At 50.6% G+C, this 19,584-nt stretch overlaps 7 protein-coding genes across 7 annotated transcripts; 2 read left to right on the plus strand and 5 right to left on the minus strand.

Annotated features, from left to right (window-relative positions):
• Nucleotides 1-189: 189 nt before the first annotated feature.
• Nucleotides 190-2,007, minus strand: KY384_001606 (uncharacterized protein; the record flags this gene model as incomplete). The annotated part of the gene is made up of 3 exons (XM_044810136.1): nt 190-1,812; nt 1,870-1,952; nt 2,004-2,007. 3 exons carry the CDS (start codon nt 2,005-2,007, stop codon nt 190-192), a joined length of 1,710 nt encoding a protein of 569 aa, XP_044673148.1.
• Nucleotides 2,008-2,509: 502 nt separating this feature from the next.
• Nucleotides 2,510-3,903, plus strand: KY384_001607 (uncharacterized protein; the record flags this gene model as incomplete). Its single annotated transcript, XM_044810137.1, has 2 exons — nt 2,510-3,456; nt 3,537-3,903. 2 exons carry the CDS (start codon nt 2,510-2,512, stop codon nt 3,901-3,903), a joined length of 1,314 nt encoding a protein of 437 aa, XP_044673149.1.
• A 920-nt stretch (nt 3,904-4,823) lies between these two features.
• Nucleotides 4,824-7,065, plus strand: KY384_001608 (uncharacterized protein; the record flags this gene model as incomplete). The annotated part of the gene is made up of 2 exons (XM_044810138.1): nt 4,824-5,162; nt 5,218-7,065. The coding sequence occupies 2 exons, from the start codon at nt 4,824-4,826 to the stop codon at nt 7,063-7,065; spliced, it is 2,187 nt and encodes a 728-aa protein (XP_044673150.1).
• An 844-nt stretch (nt 7,066-7,909) lies between these two features.
• On the minus strand, nt 7,910-11,055 carry KY384_001609 (uncharacterized protein; the record flags this gene model as incomplete). Its single annotated transcript, XM_044810139.1, has 2 exons — nt 7,910-10,859; nt 10,910-11,055. The coding sequence occupies 2 exons, from the start codon at nt 11,053-11,055 to the stop codon at nt 7,910-7,912; spliced, it is 3,096 nt and encodes a 1,031-aa protein (XP_044673151.1).
• Nucleotides 11,056-11,930: 875 nt separating this feature from the next.
• Nucleotides 11,931-13,809, minus strand: KY384_001610 (uncharacterized protein; the record flags this gene model as incomplete). Its single annotated transcript, XM_044810140.1, has 2 exons — nt 11,931-13,597; nt 13,785-13,809. The coding sequence occupies 2 exons, from the start codon at nt 13,807-13,809 to the stop codon at nt 11,931-11,933; spliced, it is 1,692 nt and encodes a 563-aa protein (XP_044673152.1).
• A 1,542-nt stretch (nt 13,810-15,351) lies between these two features.
• Nucleotides 15,352-17,166, minus strand: KY384_001611 (uncharacterized protein; the record flags this gene model as incomplete). Its single annotated transcript, XM_044810141.1, has 5 exons — nt 15,352-15,564; nt 15,613-15,711; nt 15,761-15,910; nt 15,956-16,671; nt 16,896-17,166. 5 exons carry the CDS (start codon nt 17,164-17,166, stop codon nt 15,352-15,354), a joined length of 1,449 nt encoding a protein of 482 aa, XP_044673153.1.
• Nucleotides 17,167-18,583: 1,417 nt separating this feature from the next.
• Nucleotides 18,584-19,372, minus strand: KY384_001612 (uncharacterized protein; the record flags this gene model as incomplete). Its single annotated transcript, XM_044810142.1, has 1 exon — nt 18,584-19,372. One exon carries the CDS (start codon nt 19,370-19,372, stop codon nt 18,584-18,586), a length of 789 nt encoding a protein of 262 aa, XP_044673154.1.
• Nucleotides 19,373-19,584: the final 212 nt, after the last annotated feature.

Raw genomic sequence — 19,584 nt, forward strand, 5'->3', positions numbered from 1 at the left:
TCGCACTGCTAATTGCTAAATGCTCACAATATACATACACATATGCCGCTCCACCAACGCCATGCTCACAAACGCGTCGCACAACACAAAAACCCAGTCACTCGATCGATGCCGATATATACAGACTTCACTATATCTCATCGCAATGACATACGTGTACACGTCTCCAGTATCCAAACCACAAACACACTACCGAAATCCAGGGAACACCCTCCCTAGCCCCCTCCTCATCACACCTCTTCTCTCCCTTCCCTCTCCCGCTTCCTCCACATCCTCACTTACACCATTAGCAGCAACAACGCCAGGCTGGTTCCGTCCCAAAAGAGCGCTAGCCCTCCGTCTTGCCCATTCTCTCCTTCCATCCAGATCCCGCGGCCGTTCCGCGACTGTAGGCACAGGTGGCACGTTCTGCATCTCCACCGCAGTCCCGCTATTTCCGCTCCCGACTTCTGTATTACTGCCGCCAATCCTTGCTGCACTGCCGCGTTCTCTATTCCTGTCTCTGACGGTAATCCCTGTAGCCGCAACCGGCACTCCATGACTCCTTCCCCCGCCTCCGCCTGCGAGCGGCGGTCTGAACTGCCTGCGGAAACTCGCCCACCTCAGTACACCGCCAGGGTCGGTACTGCTGGGATGTTCCCCTCGATCCCTCAGACGTCTCGCGTAGCGCTCTCGCCGCACCATCGCATTCGTTATTGGTGGGCAAGGTATTGCCCCAGGTGCGGAGGAGAACGTGATGGGTGCTGAGGCTTTTATACGCATTTTGCACATCGGGCATTGAGGGTGTGGGGTCGTGAGGAGGAAATTGTCGATGCAGTCGGGGTGAAAGATGTGGTGACACGGTAGAGAGCGGACTTGACTGGTAGATGGGATATAGTCATCGAGGCAGATAGGGCACGTTGGTTGGGAAAAGTCCTGAGGTGAGGGGGCAGCTGGCGTTGGGGATTTCGGAGGGTCTGAGGGAGGAGCTGTTGTGGTATTCGCGGGCGCAGTAGAGGAAGGATCGGCGGGAAGAGGCTGTGGCGGTTTCTTTTCTGTGTCGACGGTGTACGTTGTTAGTGGGAGGGCGTTGATGTCGGCTTGCGTTAGGCGTGGCTTTTTGATCCCAAGCATTTCCAGCGTCACCTCACCATTTTCAACGCGGCGCTGGAGAGAGCGCCGGTGACGCCGTTGGACTATGTGCATGGAAAGGGAAGTGATGCCAACCAGGATTAATACAATGGCCAAGACAATAAGGAGAAAAGCCCAAAGTGTGGGGAGGTTGCTACTGGCGTCGAGATTGAAATTGGCGAATAGGCGGACGTAGTCGTTAGGATTGAATTGTTGTAGCTGAGGACCTACACCTGGTATACTGGATATTGGACCGGAATACTGAGAGAGCGCATTCATGATACCTGCACCATTGGGTCCAGAAATCGCGTAAACAGGGAACTCACTCCTCTTTTTCCATTGGCCCCCATCATTCAGATTCCAAAATTGATCGCTGATGGGGGGTGGAGTATCCGTTGTAGTCTGTAGGGGGTTATAGAAAAGGAAAGCACTTGGCTGCGATCCTGAAGCAGCATTGAGGTAGGACTTGGTACATGCGGCTGAGATCCATGGCGCAAATGATATATATTGATACTGTATGGGAGGCAGGTCGTTGAAGCGAGTCACGTTGTTAGGAACGTACGCTGCGGACGCGTTGCGACAAGAATCGGCCAGATCTAGGTCAGGGACATAGAGAAGGCCTTCGACATCTGAGGCTTGATTGATTGTATTCGTAGATAATGTACGTATATTTTCTGTAGACAATCGAAAAGCTGCTGGCCCCTTGAATCACCAGATGGTCAGCGAGGCTCTACATGTGGCGTGGAGGCGCATGCATACACCGAGTCGATCTCGCTGCGGTTGGTGGTCTGTTGCGGCAGGGTCGGTGAATGCTAGAACCCAGACATCAAGGGAGTCGGCAGCTGCTTGCCATTAGCATTGTTTGTGCTAGAATGTGCATCTGATCAACGGACCCATTGCAATCCCCCAATGCGAGTAGACGATGGAGAGAGAAGGATCTGTGGGGTCACCGCATCGATAATGCGATCTTCATTGCAAGAACCATGGTGATAGTGAGTCTAGCCAAGGCCGCGAGCATTCGCCCACCTTTCACACCAGATCAAGCAACAGATCAGCTCGACCTTTCGGGCTGGACTCGTCATGACCAGGTTTGGCCCAGCGCTAAAATCATGCCGAATTCGGTATAAAACTTATAGTTCTAGTTCTACGGTGAGCATACTGACACTATCCGCAAAAACGGCTAGCAGCGGAGTTCACGGTACCGAGGTCTATGAATAAAATCGTCAATTGACTTGGAACGCTATATATGCTGCATTGTATGTCATGAACCTTCATATTGCTGATCCGAGACTTTGCCAGCTACGACTCTACCTTTGATTCTGCCATCATGGCGTCTGTGATGAGATCTCTGCACCCAATTGCACGCGCCAGCTCTCGACCATCATCCCGATGTTTACACATGAACTCATTGTCGCGGTCACGGCATACCAATAATGATCATTGCCCCGCCCAATGGTCTCATCGAAGACCAAATGCTCGCCCGCTATCTACAACACAGTATCTCTCCGCCTCTCCAGAAACTCCAGCCAATCCCACGGACCTCAGCACGATCCCCCCGACTCCCATAACGCACCTCTCGGAGACAGAAGTGCTGATGGCAGATTCAATCCGGAAGTTTGCCGTCGAAACAGTCCTTCCAAAAGTCCGCGCAATGGACGAAGCCGAAAGCATGGACAAAGACTTGGTAGAGCAGCTCTTCGAACAAGGATTGATGGGCATAGAGATCCCCGAGGATTATGGAGGGGCAGGCATGAATTTTACAGCCGGGATCGTGGGCATTGAAGAGCTAGCTCGAGTCGATCCTTCTGTCTCTGTGCTAGTAGACGTGCACAACACCCTCGTAAACACCACAATACTGAAGTACGGAACGGAAACCTCAAAGAAGAAGTGGTTACCTCGCTTGGCGACGGCGACTGTAGGCAGCTTTTGCCTCAGCGAGCCTGCTAGTGGTAGCGATGCCTTTGCGCTGAAGACGAGAGCGGAGAGGACAGGGGATGGGTTCAAGATCAATGGGAGCAAGATGTGGATTACGAATTCTATGGAAGCGGACCTATTCATCGTGTTCGCGAATCTTGAGCCTGAGAAAGGATACAAAGGCATCTCGGCTTTCGTGGTGGAGAAGGGCACGAAAGGTTTCAGCATTGCGAAGAAAGAGAAGAAGCTCGGGATTAGGGCCAGCAGTACGTGCGTGGTCACTTTTGACGACGTGGAGATACCGAAGGATCAACTTCTTGGAGAGGAAGGGCAGGGATACAAGTATGCCATTGGCATACTGAACGAGGGTAGAATAGGCATCGCAGCGCAGATGACTGGGCTGGCGCTGGGTGCCTGGGAGAACGCTGCCGAGTAAGTTCCCGTTCCCTCAAGCACTGCATTTGCCTAGTTCTTTCGATGAAGCTGGAGCATGATATTGACATACTCCTCAGCTATGTCTGGAATGATCGCAAGCAATTCAATCAGCTCGTGGGCTCATTCCAAGGCATGCAACATCAACTGGCACAAGCCCACGTCGAGATCTGTGCCGCTCGTGCTCTAGTATACAATGCTGCGCGTAAGAAGGAGGCAGGTCTTGACTTTGTGCGAGATGCTGCTATGGCGAAGCTATACGCATCGCAGATAGCAGGAAAGGTAAGCGGCCAAGCGGTGGAATGGATGGGTGGTATGGGGTTCGTACGAGAGGGTCTCGCAGAGAAATTCTTCAGGGACAGCAAGATCGGAGCAATCTATGAAGGGACAAGTAATATACAGCTGAATACTATCGCTAAGCTATTACAGAAAGAGTACACGAAATGATAAGAAAAAGCTTCAAACATTCAAAATTTGTCTCAATATTGCCTGCCTGAGTCAAGTCAAGCCTTCTTGTGTTCCGCAAAGAGGGTGGATCGCAAAGGCAAGGATCTGTTCATCTCTTGAACGCAAGCATGAGTATGGGTGACGATACCTTGGAGACCAATTCAAGGAGAAAAGGGGGTGTGCGAGCTAGAGGACTAGCCTAAATGCAGCCCCTGAAGCCAGTCACAGTCATTGGCCAGCGACAGGGAGGCCAATCGCGTAGGTCGCTTATTAGAACTTAGAAGTAGCAGAGTGCAAGTTTTCTCTTCTGATTATTCCTGACAACCGTCGTTCAATAATGCTGACATCCATCATCCTGCTGCTAAGCCTTGGGGACTCAAGAGCAGAAGTGATGGTCTGACCGCACCAACGCTCAATATCCAACCTCTAAGCAGAGTCTTGAGGGTCCATCTCGGCCTCCAGCTTCTGGCCAAAGCCATGTGATAGTGCTTCGACTAAGCATCAGCCCACTGTTGTGGCACCAAATCACATCAAATGCGGTCAAAAGTGTCAGATTCCGTGCGTGCGGTCAAGGAATTTGCGTGATGAGTCAATGCGGCTCTTCTATCTTAATGGTACCGTAAATGCCTCAAGTGACGAATCCTCTGCTGTGCGGCTCTCAGTATTCGGTAGAATGGCGAGAAGGGGCACACATTGTGGAGATAGAAGTATGGTACCCTAGACCCCGGGGTAGATGGGACAAAGACAGAAGGAACGACCCGCTGACCTGGAGATGATGACTTGCTGACGCCATCCCCTTCACCTGGGCAGTTACTGTTATACCTCTTTTCTTTGTTTTCTCATTAACAACAATTCTTCCAATTCGCTTCACTCGCTCTGCTTTGCACCGTAGACCCTAAGACTCCCCTTTGCCTTTCGTCATGGTGCTCGGCAGCCTATTTCAAGCCTTTCAAAATTTGTTCAAGCGTAAAGCTGCCACTAACGATATCACCTTTCCCCCAGAACCGACGCCCAAGCTCGAACACTTACTCCAAGGTGTCCCTGAAGACATCGGCCTTTTCATTCTGAAGCGCTTCGATGCAGGCGCCTTCTCTCAAGAGCTCCTCAAGTCCGTCATAGCTCCCCTCGCCTCTGACGATAAGAATGAGGACGGTCAAATCGAGGAGGGCACCTATGCTGGCACGCAGTTGGCTCTAACGGAGTATTACGATCGCATTGAACAATCTTACGCCTCATGGTTCCATACTTTAGGTATTGAGGTGGGAAAGCTCTGGAGAGGTCTACAAATGGACCGATAGTGCTGACTCTTGAAAGCCTATCATTCCCCAGGTACTCACTTTGGAGCAAAAAGCTTCGCGGTATCTATGGTCAACCGATAATGATTATCCGCCACACCTGAAGTCGATACCTTCAAAAGATCGGCACTCCGAATTGGAAATCTTCGATAAACTGGGGCTTGTGGAGACTGCGACGCTGCTACCCAAGATAGTGCCTAAGAAAGGTTTCCTAGGAGCTTTTTCCACATGGTTGTATAAAGCTGCCAATGACCAAATCCATGGTACGGCCTATGAAGGGCTGACTATTTCCGATGTCGAAAAAGCAAATAGAGACAACAAGAAGACCGGCACCGATGTTATGCGAGGCGACAACATCGGATTACTGCCGGATTGGTGGTCCGATGCCCGTTTTTCACAGCAGTACTTCACCGGAACTAATCCTACGACAATTGGTGTAGCGCCACTGCAATGGACCAACGTTTTTAAAGCTGGCGCTACTAAGCAGGGTAGGAAGGATGTAGTAGACATCATTGACAGCAGTGATAAGCTCTACTATCAGGATTACAGCTATCTACGCGAGGCCGTGGGAATTGAAGAAGACGCAGAGTTCTTATCTCAGGACAAGGACACCGAGACTCGCTATGCTTGTGCCTCCGTGACTCTGTTCTCATTGAGCGACGACGGCAAACTGCACCCGCTAGCAATTATCATTGACTGGAAAGGTGACATCGATCGCTCAGTAGTTGTGTTCAACAAACGCCTACAACCATCTAACCCATACTACGCGAAGCCTTCCGAAGATGAGAAAAACGATTGGCCGTGGCGCTATGCGAAGACTTGTGCTCAAGTGTCGGACGGGATGTGGCATGAGATTTCAGTCCATTTGACCCATACCCATCTGATTGAGGAGGCTGTCATAGTAGCTGCAAACCGTACTCTTCCGCCCGATCATCCTGTCTTCCGGATTCTTGAGCCTCATTGGTTCAGAACACTGTCACTCAATGCCGCTGCTCGCAATACGTTGGTGCCGAGCATCATACTCGATCTCGTTGGAATGACGCCCGTTCAAGCCAAATCTCTCGTTAACTACGCCTACGATACCTTCAACTTCACAGAAAATTACGTGCCTGAGCAGCTCAAGAATCGCGGCTTTGAGCCTGGCAAGCTCGACGAGCCCAAGTTGAGGAACTACGCCTACGGGCGGAACATCGTCCAGATCTGGGATGCAATCCACGTATTCGTGACCTCTTTGGTCTCGCTTGACTACGCCGACGAACAGCAGGAAACAGGAGACAAGAAGGGCAATCGCCAGTATGTATCCGAAGATCAACATATCACCTCATGGTGCGCAGAGCTCCAAGACAAAGATAAGGGCCGTCTCCCGTCATTTCCCACGATCAAAACTCGAGCCCAATTAATCGACGCTCTCACCATGTCCATTCACATTGCCTCACCCCAGCATACAGCAGTAAACTACCTCCAGAACTTCTACCAATCCTTTGTGATCGCCAAACCACCCGCCCTGTATACGCGCCTCCCCACCACCCTCACCGACCTTAACGCCATCGACGAAAAATACTTCGTTAAAACTCTCCCTATCAGCCGTCAGCGCGAATGGCTCCTGGCCGCCCAAGTCCCCTGGCTCCTGAGCTTCCGAGTTGCGCAGGAATATAATCTCGTCACATACGCGGCCAGCGTGTGGAATATTTACAAGAAAAAGGGGAAGGAGGACGAGGTTGCCATCAAGCAGTCCGCACGCACGTTTTATCAGGAGCTGAGGAGTTTGATTGGGGAGTTTGCAAAGCATTCGAATGAGATGGATGAGGGGAGCGTGCCGTACGTGGTCATGGATCCCAATGCTACTGCTGTTTCTATCTTGATTTGAGCGGCTGGGTCGTTACTTTATTGCTATTGTTATGGGCTTAGCGAGCGGCGTATTGAGTCCTACTCGAGTGTGGAGGATTGCTTTGCTGGGACTCGAGAATGTGAGACGTCTTGCTCAAGCGCGAGCTCGTATCAATAGCTAGCAGTCTAGTTGCATAATATTGATCTCGATCGAGATATGCTGCTTCGATTCTCTTCTTGCTACTTCTAGCACTCTCCCTAACCCTTATCGTCTTACTATAGCTTACGAAGTTCATGTCGCCAGTGGAAGCCGCCTCGTCTCCAGGCCAATAGCTAAACGTCCATTTTATCACATTTCTGCTGGAATTGAAGCCATATATACAGAGGCGCCGCCGCTATCTTGTGCAAATATCAACCAGTCCCAAACCTTCAAACACTAGGCAAGGGGTAGGCAAAGGACGCAGGATATTGAAAGCGAAATATTTTGACTTGCAACGAAGCAAATTGATGATATGATATTACTATTTCTGTATGTTATCTTATCATGTACACTTTTCCCCCTTTCATCTCTAGACGATCATTAAAAGGTAAGGTGTGGAGGACTGCCCTGTTGCCACATCCAAATCTTCCTAGATTAAACAAGCAATATGTTCTTGCGATTATCAATACGTATGTGTTTCAATCCCATCCCATCATATTTCTCTTGCCCTCGCTCCGTATGCATGAAATAGTACAAAGGGTTCGTTGCATCATTTCCATTCCGCTCCAAAGTCTGATTACAAGATTCGTATTCCCCTCCCCTCCGAGGGGAAGGGGGTAAAAGGCATTCATCGTATTCTTCGAAAGCCAAAAAGGACGTCAAGTATTAAAGAATATCGTAATAATCAATGATGTCGCTCGTGCATGTATACCACTGTGGTCCAGCCTGCACAGCATGCTGTCGTCATGGGATGCTCGCACCAAGGACACTTGACCGCAGTCTCCAGCCTTGCGGTAGCAACTTTGTTTTTGCCTGGTTGAGCTTTGCCCTTGCTTGACTTTTCGTCGTTTCGATGCAATTCTTTTGGCAATGCCATCGCTTCGTACAGCTTGGCGGGCAGATCGTGCCAAAATTTGCATTTGCAGCAGATGACGAAGAGTTTGCCGATGGGTTTTGCTTCTGAACCACCCTCTGATGGTGTGTTTTTGGTCGACGAGCTCAAGGAGGTGATGGAAGTGGCTGATTGGTTTTTGATTAAGGCAGGTAAGTTGCTAGAGGATCGAAGTGGTGATCGAGGTAGTAGGGCGATATCAGGCGGAGAAGCAAGTGGTGACCTATATGTTGTATCTGGAAGGTTAGCAGGTTTCGGTATCTTGATCTTGGTTGGTGAAGGCTCGCCAGAAGCTGGCTGAGATCTCTTGGGGTTCTTCGTCAATGGTTGATGCTTGAGCTGTGGGAGGAAGTCGAGAGACGGCAAAGATTGGGTAGCAATGTTCTGCTTTTGTAGTTGGAGGTCGGATCTCGGGCGTTTGATCGGTGTATCCGATTCAGTACGGACCTTGCTAGATAATTTCACAGCAGACTGCGGTTCATCATTCTCCGAAACATCGTGATACACGCTTTCTTCGCTGGAAGAGCCATGAATGAGTTCGCCGTATGCAGTAGCCAGCTCTTCCGAATTCTGACTCGGTTTGGCTGAAGGCCGCTTAGTCGAAGGCTTGTCAGCAGTAGCCTGTCTACCATTGACTCCATCTTTAGATTCTTGGGTGCTATTGCTTTCGCTGCTGCTTTTCTTCTGCTCCAAGGCTTGCTCTATCATTTTGCTTCTTGTTTCTTCAGTCACTGATATTGCCGAAGGACTGCGAGGAGCTTGCGAAGATGCTCGTGTTTTTGAATGTCCGGGACCTGTATCAGCTTGGCTACCATCGACAATTGCTATTTGAGAATTGGAGGAGCTTGCGCGATGCCTGGTGAAAGGTATGTGTGCTGACATACGATCTCTCCGCGACTGCTTAGGCGCTGCTTCGTGCTCCTTAGTTCGTTCCGAGGAATTCTTTTGCGCAGGAGAGAGGTGACCATTGGTGTCAGGCACATGAATGGGAGCAGGCAGCTCCTTCGTACGGCGTCGAAGGCCGAAGAACTTTTCCGACTTCTTCGTTTGTTCCTTGTCCGGTGCTGCGTTTTCAGCTTTCTTCAGGAGTTTGAATTGCTCTTCTTCCAAGTCATCGTCTGGGGCCGAAGAAACTTGTTTCAGCGGCGAAAGAGCAGTCTGCGCTGGCGGTAGCGAAGCTCGGCCTGATGGCGAAGCGCTGTGTCTTCTGTTCGAGGAAGGTGATGCCGGAGGTGACGAAGCACTGCGACTCCCACTCCAACTTCTAGCTGCTGAGGGCGATGAGGAGTGCGCATTAGCCAGCCTCATAGGTGAGGTACCACCATCACTCTTCCTAGATTGCACATCTTTCGACGTTTCCTGATTGTCGCCGACCGCAGCTTGGTCATGATACATTTGCAGTGCTTGTTGCTCCTGAAACCCAGCGATTGACCTTTGTTGTTCGTACATTCGTTGCTTGTGGACGTAGCTACCACCATCCCGAGAGGTAGCTTTCGGTCCCTGAGGACTGGCGGGAGGGGAGGCATGCTGATAAGGCCTGAGTTTTTGCTCTGACAGCATGGCAATCAACTCCGCAGCTACCTCATCGCTGTTCTGACGGGACTTGTTCTGTTTGTTGGGTTGTGTCCACGGCTTGGGAGGACTTGGGAGTACCTCAATACCTCGTGGAGGCCCAGACAAGATTTTTGATTCATCTGATTTCCTCTGTGGAATGTCGGATGGCTTTGGCGGGGTCGGGACTGAGCTTTTGGTCGTCGCCAGCTTCTCAGAGGATTGCTGTAGCTTGTTGGTCTCTGCTTCCGCAGCTGGAGATCTGGAAGATTTCTTCGGCGACTCAGGCAGCTTCTCTGCGATAGGTCGATCAGAACCGTATGGAAATGCCAAAAGCTCACCATCACTTTCCTCTTCGGTACTAGTTGGAGTCGCAGATTTGCTGTTATTTGACGTGAACTTCTTCTGGCTGAAACGGAGGCTAGGTAGGCGCGGGGGAATTGGGTTCACCACGGGCTTCCAAGATCCAGGAGACTCTGGCTCGAGACTTTTCTCTTCCTCCGGAGAAATAGTCGGGCGGCGAGATGTAGAGTTGGATCGTCGTCTGGAGACAAAAGAGGTGATGGAAGATCCCGACTTGCGCTTCTCATCTTTTGAGCGGTCTTGGGACCGGTCGCGTGAGGAGCTTCGGCTAGGCACGAACGACAAGAGAGAGTTCCTTCTTGGCTTCCTCAATTCAGCGGGCATCTTTTGCGTATCCATGGCTGCTGGCGGTTTCTTGCTCAACCTTTTGGGGGGCTGCCGATTATCTTCTTGCTGTCTTCGTTGTTGATCCCGCTGGTCCTTATCTTGCTTCTTCTTCTCTTTCTGTTGTTCTCTCTCAGCATGACCCAGCCAGCTGGGTGACAGGCATATGTCTGACTGAGGTGGATCCTGAGGAATGTCCCTTGTCTCGACTCTTAGCGGAGCCGGTTTCACATGAGTTTTCACGCCGTTTTGAGCTGCTGTGGGTGATAGCGTCTGTGTCTGGTGCACGCGTGGGGATATGAGGGGCGATGTTTTCTGCGTATCGGGAGAAACAAGGGACGGAATATGAGCTGTTTGCGTAGAAGGCGGATGATGTATGTTCTCGTTGGAGGGCGGCGGCTGTTCGATGTGTCCATGAGGGGGGCTAGCTGAAGCGCTCCTGTGGTGCTTTAGGGGAGTCAGCCACTCCTCAGTCGTAATGACTGCAGGATGAAAGGCTGAGAAGCTAGATAGGGAAGGGTACAACATAGTGAATCTGCGCGCTTGATAACAAACAAGTCACTGGGAGAGACACTGACCATGCTCTGTTTCTCTAATTGCAGCATTCTCGCCAAAAAGTCGTTCCTCACTTTACGAGGCGGCTGCTTCGCCGGGTGTTTCGGGTGCTTTGGTTGCTTTGTTGCTTGCTGAGTGGCTGCCATCGCGGGCATATTCGCCTCCTTCTCTTTCAATCCCAGTGATGAGTGCCGAGCGTAAACATGCGCCGAGCCGACAATAACGAATGTAGAGGCTGTCGAGGAAAGACAGGCAGAGGAGGGCCGCCGTAAGGGAAATAGGGAGGCGTTGTGCAGCTGTCCAGTATCAGAGGTCACTGCAAGCCTCAATGTGATAATTTGTGGTGGGTTGGGCGTCTAAGTTGCCTTTTCAGTCGAACAAGCTGGACCCAATCTTCACCAATCTGGCAGCCAGGACAGCAGACTAAGACGATTATCGTGCATGATCGACCAGTTTGGGCTCAATTCAATTCCTCAAATAACAACGGGTGACAGCGAAGAAGAGAATGGAGGATCGGATGATGATCAATTGATGTTTGGAGGGGAATCCAGAGTCACACACCGCTTCAAATGCCCACAGCCTGGTGCAGAGGCCTTGCATTGGCGGGGGAAAACGAGGGAAGTTGGGTTAAACCAAGCTGGGTCTGGCTACTGCAATGCACGAGCTTGGGTGCTCAGGTTTACTCCAGAGGGCAGAGACTAGAACAGAGCTGCAGCATTAGACTTTACGAGGTTCGGATTTTGCCGCCTTTATATATAGAATGAAGGAGAGATTCTTTCGTACTGTATGTATATCGATTACGTTGATCCTACGCATGATGAACGACTTTCGAGCGTCATGCTGCATGTGGTGAACACCATCCAACTGCCGGAAGTCTTACGCTCGCGTGCGCGCCCACATCTGACTGCCATTCTTGCGGTCCTTGTCCGTTGTCTTGAGCCTGGACACGTCTGGGTCTGCAAGTCATCCTTTAGCGGTGGTACATCCTCAGACCTCAGCCCTACTCCCCGTCCCCTGAAAATCACCTGATGCTTTTGCGAGCTGATGCAGAAGCCAACATATTCTTTCCCTTCTTGTTTCCTACATAGCCTTTCATCGTCACATAACAGTGGTCAAAGGCAAGAGAAGATTGGTAGAATTCTAAGCCCCTACAATGTCTGGCAGCACCTCCCGCGTTGCCTGACGCAACGCCATGTCCACATTGACCCGGCGAAAGCCAAGTGTTCTTCCAAGGCATGTTGTGGTCTGATTGATATCTAAAGCTTGTCAACATGACGCCGGTAGATCTTTTAGATCGAGGGCACTCACTTTCCAGGAAAACGTCTACATCAACCATCTTCTTTGGCTTTACCGGCTCGCTGAGATTATCCGAAAGATCAACGCTGCCCCAGTCGAAATTTGTCGGGTCCCAATCTTGAATCGCGTTCTCATCTATGCTTTGGTTGGCACTGTTACTCATCGTCTTCCACCAATTGGGGTCGTTGCTTGGTAGCCCAGGTTCGGAAGCACGCTGCTGATACTGGTCCGGGGGAAACGATTCAGACCAATATTGCGGACTTCGAGGCCCAGCGGTGCTTCCCGGAGGGCTCACCATGGTCTCTGGTTCCAATTCAGGTACATCGTCTACCTCTTGAACTTCGGCAACTCTACTTTGAGCGTCCAGAAACACGCCTTTGGTCCTCAAATACTGTTCGACATCGTTGCTGTCGAACCACTCGCCTGTCACCTCTGCGAGCTCCAGCTTCTGGCATTCGCCCATAGAAAGCGCCTCTACCCATTTTGGGTCTCTCAGCGGTTGCGGACCCATTGAATGAGTGGCCGCCCAATTCGATGGCGGGGGCTCTGCATCCACATCCCAGAATTCGCGTGGGTAGTGGAGGCCTGCTCCGCCAACATGATAGAAGGGGGGACCGTTCCAGTACTCCAGATTGGCATGCAAGGGTCGAGACCAAACGGATTGCAACGCACCCAGCCCTGCCCTCTCCTGCATATAGCAAAATGAAAACCTTCCTACGCGCTTCACGTCGCTGGGGCTGGAACTAGGGTTATACAGCATGCGTAGGGAGGCTTCAAGAGAAGAGCGTAACAAACGCCGGGTGAAAGAAGTTTCGTGGTGTGAATAGTCACCTGGCGCAGGAAGTTCAGCTAGCATTTGTCCATCAGGTATGCGATATTCGTGTACTTCGTCCCGAGTCTGCTGCTGAGGGTGATCACGTAGCTCAGCATCTTGTCCCAGAGCACTGAAAAAGCTCGGAACTTGCGCTTGCAAGTCGGATGGTGGATTACCAGGAGTTTCGTACGGTAGATTGGCTGTCGTTTCGGCGGCTGTCCAGTCCAAAGGTGGATAGACGGGCTGTTCAATTTCAGGTTGGGATGCCTCCACGCTGGCTTCGGGTTGAGGAATATAGCCCCATGGCTGACTTAGTATTGTGCTTGTAGGTGAGTCGGTGGATCTCTGTGGCAAAATTGCTTCTCGAGCGCCCAAGATATCCTCTAAGTGTGTCGGCCCTTGTTCGGGTTCTTCTAATTCCAGGGATTGGTGTCTTCCGCGCCGCGTAAGCTCTGCCATACGGGTTGATGTCTGCCTTAGATTCTCCGTCAACTGATGACCAAGGTAACCCTGTTCGTTGATATTGCTCTCAAACCTTGTGAACGTGCTTGCCATGTCGGCAATGATGCCTTCCAGATCTGTGACTCGGCGGCTTAGTGAAGAGATGGTTGTTTTCTTTTCGCTCCCGATACGCTCGCTGAGCTAGCCTGATCTGTGTGCGTCGACGCTCTACGTTGGATTGATCTTCTGGTGTAATGCGAGGTCGGCCTCGTTGTCGATTGCCGTCATCGGGATTGCTGCGACGCTTTTCTCCTCTACCATTACCTTTACGTGGTCTCTTGGAATCCATTGGGATGTATTTTAGGCACTTGCAGTGCTGGCAACTGTCCAAAGCGCTCAACTCAGGACACAAAGTAGATTGCAAGTGGCAGGAGCGATAATTCGAAACTTGGTCTTGAAGCCAACCTGGATTGCTAGGAGTCGGTTCAACCCTTCTCTTGGGCCAACTGTTAGGCAATTCAACCACAAACCGCCCGTGGTCCACGGAGCCGTTGCCCACCTTGGGTACTTACAATTCTGCTGGTGACGAGAAGTAGAGGGCTGAACTAGATAGCTAGCTAGCTTGAAGAAGCTGAAGGTCTCACTTGTTTTGACCCGGCATTACACAAATGACTAGCATGACATGAAAGGGACAGAAGTGTCTTTATATGTCCAAACCTGCGACCTATCATACCTGTTCCAACGCGATCCTTCTAGATCGAGTGACATACTCCCATCCACGAAGCCCTGGACAGGTTACTTCCGTGGCCTGAGCTTTCATGCGGACTAAGCGACTATTGTAAATCAGAGCCGTCGTAGACCCTCGATCCGCTTTGCTATCGAATCATCTGGCGAGGCTTCAAGCACCATGAGTGAGCCCGCAATTAGATAAGCAGGTCAGCCACCTGCGTCGTTGATCCTAGTCTAGCTTGGAGAGGCAAGACCTGAACTCAATGTGGCCGGCTCGGAATGTTCAGTAATCAAAGGATACACGCGATCTAAATGCTAGTTGTCGATGTTCCATGAATCTTTGTACGTTACCAGTCAATTCAACCTGAAGGGTGCGATCCGGAAAGTTTTTTGGGCTCCTACATACATATATTGTGGTACCTTATTGACTTATTCACGGAGCACCCGGGGGAGCTATCTAAGGCCTCCCCTGAACTGTAAGCTGCTGAACTGTATAAGCATTCATTTTCCAAGCGACTGTCTACTACATGTATCGCAGGGCCTCAGGAATCTCGATGGCATCCACTGGATAAGGGCATGAATGATGAATTTTAATGTACTAGTAATGGTAAATAGTCCTCTAAGCCAAAATGAGGACATCGAACTGGATCAATCACGCCAGAGCTTGTATGCAATGAAGTTCATCTCTCCTCGGTGCAGCCCAAAACAAAGGAAATCGATTTTATGCGTCTTCCCACGCGTTTGAAGATGCCTTGCGATCATGCGATAGGACGGATCTGGCCCATAGCCCCGTGAGCCAAACCAAGAAGAACTTCCCATTTCGATTTAGCCCAAGCTGTCCTGGCTGCATTCTTCCTCCTAATTACCCTTAACAATGAGCTGTCTTAAGTCTATACCACTTGCTTCACTTTTGGAACCTTGCGACGCAAGAGAAAGCAACGTTTGCTCAGTAGTCCAATCTATACATTAGAGTCAAAGTAGGGGAACTGTATAATTGCGATATGGCGAGATGGCCGAAGGTAAATTGACACAATCCTGACTCATACTAAAACAAGACGCCTCAAGATGTAGTGAGCGTTAAGATAACCGATCGTCCAGGGTATGGTGATTGGTGAAAGGTACGGGCTTGCATGGCTGACCGTTATGCTGGACCACTTTGGTGTCATAACGATACGTCGAGGACCATACTGACATCTCTGACGGCACCGCCGGCCAGGTCCTCTAAGACCGGTATGAGGTCAAGAAGTTCATTGTCGTGAGCGTCCGAGAACCAGCTACTTATGGGGACGGCATGTTGTGGGTGGAAAATGTAGGATGTTGGCGAGTTGTCGATGATAATTATTTCTTTGAGCTCACGACCAACCTGGGAGAGATCCTGCAAAGATGTGAGTTACAATTGCAGACCTTGGCAAAGGTGACTAACCTTGACGTAATTGCCTTGGTGGTGGTAGCAACTTTCTCTGAAGAGCCGGTGGTGGACGACTTTATGTATGTCAAGCTGATCTAGAAGTGGATCTCCATACTATCACTAGATCAGCCCCGAATGTTGACAAGTATTGAGCGCCTCTAACCTTTGATACCGAGGCTGTGAAAACTACAACCTCATAAAGCTCCCCTATTCTTTTCATGAATTGATCTACCCCAGGTCTTTTGATGACATAAACATTATGTAACTGCCCTTCAATCTCGACAGGTATCGTGAAGTCGGCTTGGTGTAACATCTATCAAGTCAGCGGTATTTAAAGCCTCAGGACAATTCGACAAACCTTGAAACTACTATGAACAAGGGTTTCATCCAAGTCCAAGACTAAGCACTTCTTGCCTTTCAAATTTGGTTGCAACGGCGGCAGAAGCCATTGATGTCTTTCATTGGGATTATTACTATTTGTGACTTCGTGGCCGTTACGTGGTGGGGGAGGAGGAAGATTCAGTTGCACTTGAGCTAATTCATGTGCCGTGTCCTGCGTCGTCGTTTCTCTTGCCGAGGGTACGGGTGGTGCATCTGGCATCGCAACGTCATGATCTTGAGCTTCTTGGTGAACTGTCCGATCATTGATGACAGTCCCCTGTGTTGCCACAGATTCATCCGCGTTCAGGACTACCGGCGGCTCTGTTGCTGCGGCCGTTTTTGGGGCCTCACGCCTATCAGTTTCTGCGCTTGTAGATGGTGGAAGAGGTGGCAATGGAGGTTCCTTTGAAATTGCTTGCTCAGAGGGTTCGTTTGGTTTTGAAGTGCTCGGGTTTGCAGGTTTGTCGAGCGAAATCTTGTCCTTCGAAGATCGTGTAATCATTGTAGGCTTTGCTGCAGACTTTATTTCGGAGTATTCGGGCCCTCCTATGCTGTCTTCCGCAGTCTTCTTCCCGTCTGCCTTGCTTCCTTCCGGGTTGGAAGCTGATTTGGAAATAGGAGTAGACTGCTTTACAGGCTTTGATTGAAGTACCTTCGTTCTTTTCGTCGGTACTGCCTGTTCTTCCAGTTCGACTTCGTTTTCATTTTCCGCGGCGCCGCAGCAAAACAAGAGCGAGAAGAACCCCCTCTTCGTTTACGCCTAGCCCCTGTTGCCTCTGGTCGCTGGGCTTCGGGCCCCTCCTGCTTCGAGCTGTTACTTTTTGGACTACCTGTGCGACTTCTTGGTTTTAGGCTGGTCTTTGACCCCCTCTTTCCAATAGTTGTAGCTATGACAGGCTGCTCGGGCATTGAATCACTGTGAAAGGTTGGCTGAGAAGGGCGATTTTGAGCTTTCGACGGATCCAGAAATGTACCCTGCGTGACCGCTTTAGATGCTGATGTCAAATTATTTTCGTTGCCGACTGCTAATGTACTAGAGGAAGGACTGTATGTAGATTGAGCGGGCTGATGAGAGTTGTGTGTAGATTCAAGAAACGTGCTGACAGTGGAGGGGGTGGTTTCTAAAAAGGCTGTTAGTATCATCGTTACATCCACAATCGCAGATGCTTCTAGCAGGCTTTTGGACATACCGTGAGCATCTGTTTTTGCAGCCGAAGCGGGGTCAAGGCTAGAGTTGGGTATCGTCGAATGGTATTCCTCCTTCGGCGCTGGCGCAATCTCGTCGCTCATCTCAAACCACCATGAGCTGGCGGAAAACCGATAGGAAAGAAGGTTCTGTGCATGAACGTTTGTTCAAAGGCTGAATGATCTTGTTTGGACCTTGATCGGTAGCCAGCCTCGTGGTCGCGTTCGCGTATCTCCTCTATCTCACTGAATCCAGCAAGTTCTAAAGCGACCAAGCATATCACGCGAGCGTATGAATTCCTGTCTGACTTTTGCTCTGCGAGTCGAAGGTCAATCGGCTGGTCGGGCGGTGATGGAAGAGGTTTGTGACGGCGCCCGTCTGGCAGCTTGGAAGAGAAGCTAGTGACGGCTCTTGCGCGACAGTGGGGATACTGAAAAAGATGTCGATCAGATTTGAGGGAGATTCGTCATGCGTCAACTGTCCAGAAGGCAAGAATGGATGCTGGTAGTGGAGATGAGATTGAAGGTCGTCACGATCACGGTCAGAGCAGGGTTGCAGGAGGGTGAGTAGCGCGGGACAAGCCACAAAGGGGCGCTATAACCCTGGGGCTTCCCTGCAAAATCTTTCGTCGGCTCTACTTCCCCCAAAGTGCCAGCGATTTCGCGATTTTCAACAGTTGGGCACCTTCACCAGACGGAGTGTTGAGCAAGCAAGGTTGAATCCCATCTATGTACATCTATATACTGCTGTTCGTCGTGAAGTCCAACGACAACTCAGCTGACCTAATCCTACCAGCCGGCCATGGAACGCAATAATGGGCTTTGAAAAGCAAAATTTTTCCGCCCGGCGGTTATAGATTTAGGTGTGGCACATCAAGGCCAATGGCAGGGCCTGTTTCCGCGAAGCTTTCCTGTATCAACGACGGGTCCCCTTAGTGTCAGAGCGGCATCGGCTCTTCTAGGCCGTATTGGGTTGACTTCGAGGCATTTCGCATCTGGTATATGGGAGCGAATCCAGCTGTGACTCTGTGCGTGATTACAACGGCTTCATCAACATTGAAATATCGCATCCGACGAAGGCCGAGCTGGATTGGTTCTCGTCCAGCCTGCCATGCGGGCTGACCTGTCGACCTGCTGGCCTGTGAGCGTGAATTACTTCGACGATCTCCCGTTGCGCAAGACCTGGGGTCTGGGGTAGAGACACACCTGCTCACTACTCTTGGGGGCGTCCGTGCTTCCGTCGGTGCCGTTGCAAAACGTCGTCGTGATGCATTCGCTCCTTCTTTATTCATTTCTGAGAATGCGTCCCAGACCATGTGCCCATTCCCACGGCCGTTGCTCGTCACCCGGCTTGCTATTGAAGAATTCCCACCTACGCGAATGTCAGATGGCAGAAACCTCAAGGCTTTCTAGCTCAGCTTTACCCCATGATGCCGCCAAAGCCCGGATAGAATTGTGAAAGGGCTGCAACGGTTCGTTGTAGCTCAGCATAATCAACATATCCATGACCAAGGCCTGGATTAGTCAAGACACCTACTACAATCTTTTCGGGCTTCCAACCTCTGCTTAAGATGGCGTCATAGTCGGCAAAAGATTGCAAGCAGCCCCAATTATTGTAGAACTGGGTATTGTACCATGCTACTTGGTGTCCACGCATCACCTCCAGTGCTTCATAGTCGAACCCTGACAGATGATCCATACCCTGCAAAGCAAAGGCTACAGGGGCAAATGTGACTAAGAAGGAGTCTCCGAAGTCAGCCTTCAAATAGTCAATCAGTCGGATGATGCCTCCGAGCGACATTGGCTCTTCAACATCCAGATCAAGGCCATTGAATGCGTAACGGCGAATCACATTGCGGAGGGGAGGATAGTAGAGCCCAAATTCATAATCACTGCCATCGAGTCGTTGGAAGGTGCCTTTTGCAGCTCCACCAAGCATCCCAAGAACTTTCACGCCCATGTCTTGAAAGATGGCAAGCTCCTCCCATAACTGCTCATTCCTAGGGGCATTCGGCGGGTCATCATTCAATGTTATATCTCCTGCTTGAGCGTTGACATGAAGAGCTGCAATAATGATATGTGTTACCCCTAGAGTATCAGGGCTCTCAGTGACCAGCGGTAGGAGCGATGCGAAATCTCCATTTGCCTTGAAATGGGTTTGATGGTAGATAACTATTCGTGGTGAATGTGGTCGATTTGTCGGTGGCATTATGTTGAAACCTAGGAATTTTGGTGCGAGGAGACAGAGCCTCGGCAAAAGCGTCAAATCCGCTTTAACTTCTCTGAAAGTCCAATTCGCAGCCTGAATGAATATGCCAGTGCAAGCGACGTATATGATTTATTCGTGAGAGGCCAGATAGGCTATATCGCACGTCTGGGATCATCTTGCGGCCGAGATGGGAGGGAGGCCGAGAGAATGAC

The sequence above is a fragment of the Bacidia gigantensis genome (assembly GCF_019456465.1).
Source record: "Bacidia gigantensis strain McMullin 20006 chromosome Unknown contig_132, whole genome shotgun sequence".
Classification (NCBI taxonomy): Eukaryota; Fungi; Ascomycota; class Lecanoromycetes; order Lecanorales; family Ramalinaceae; genus Bacidia; species Bacidia gigantensis.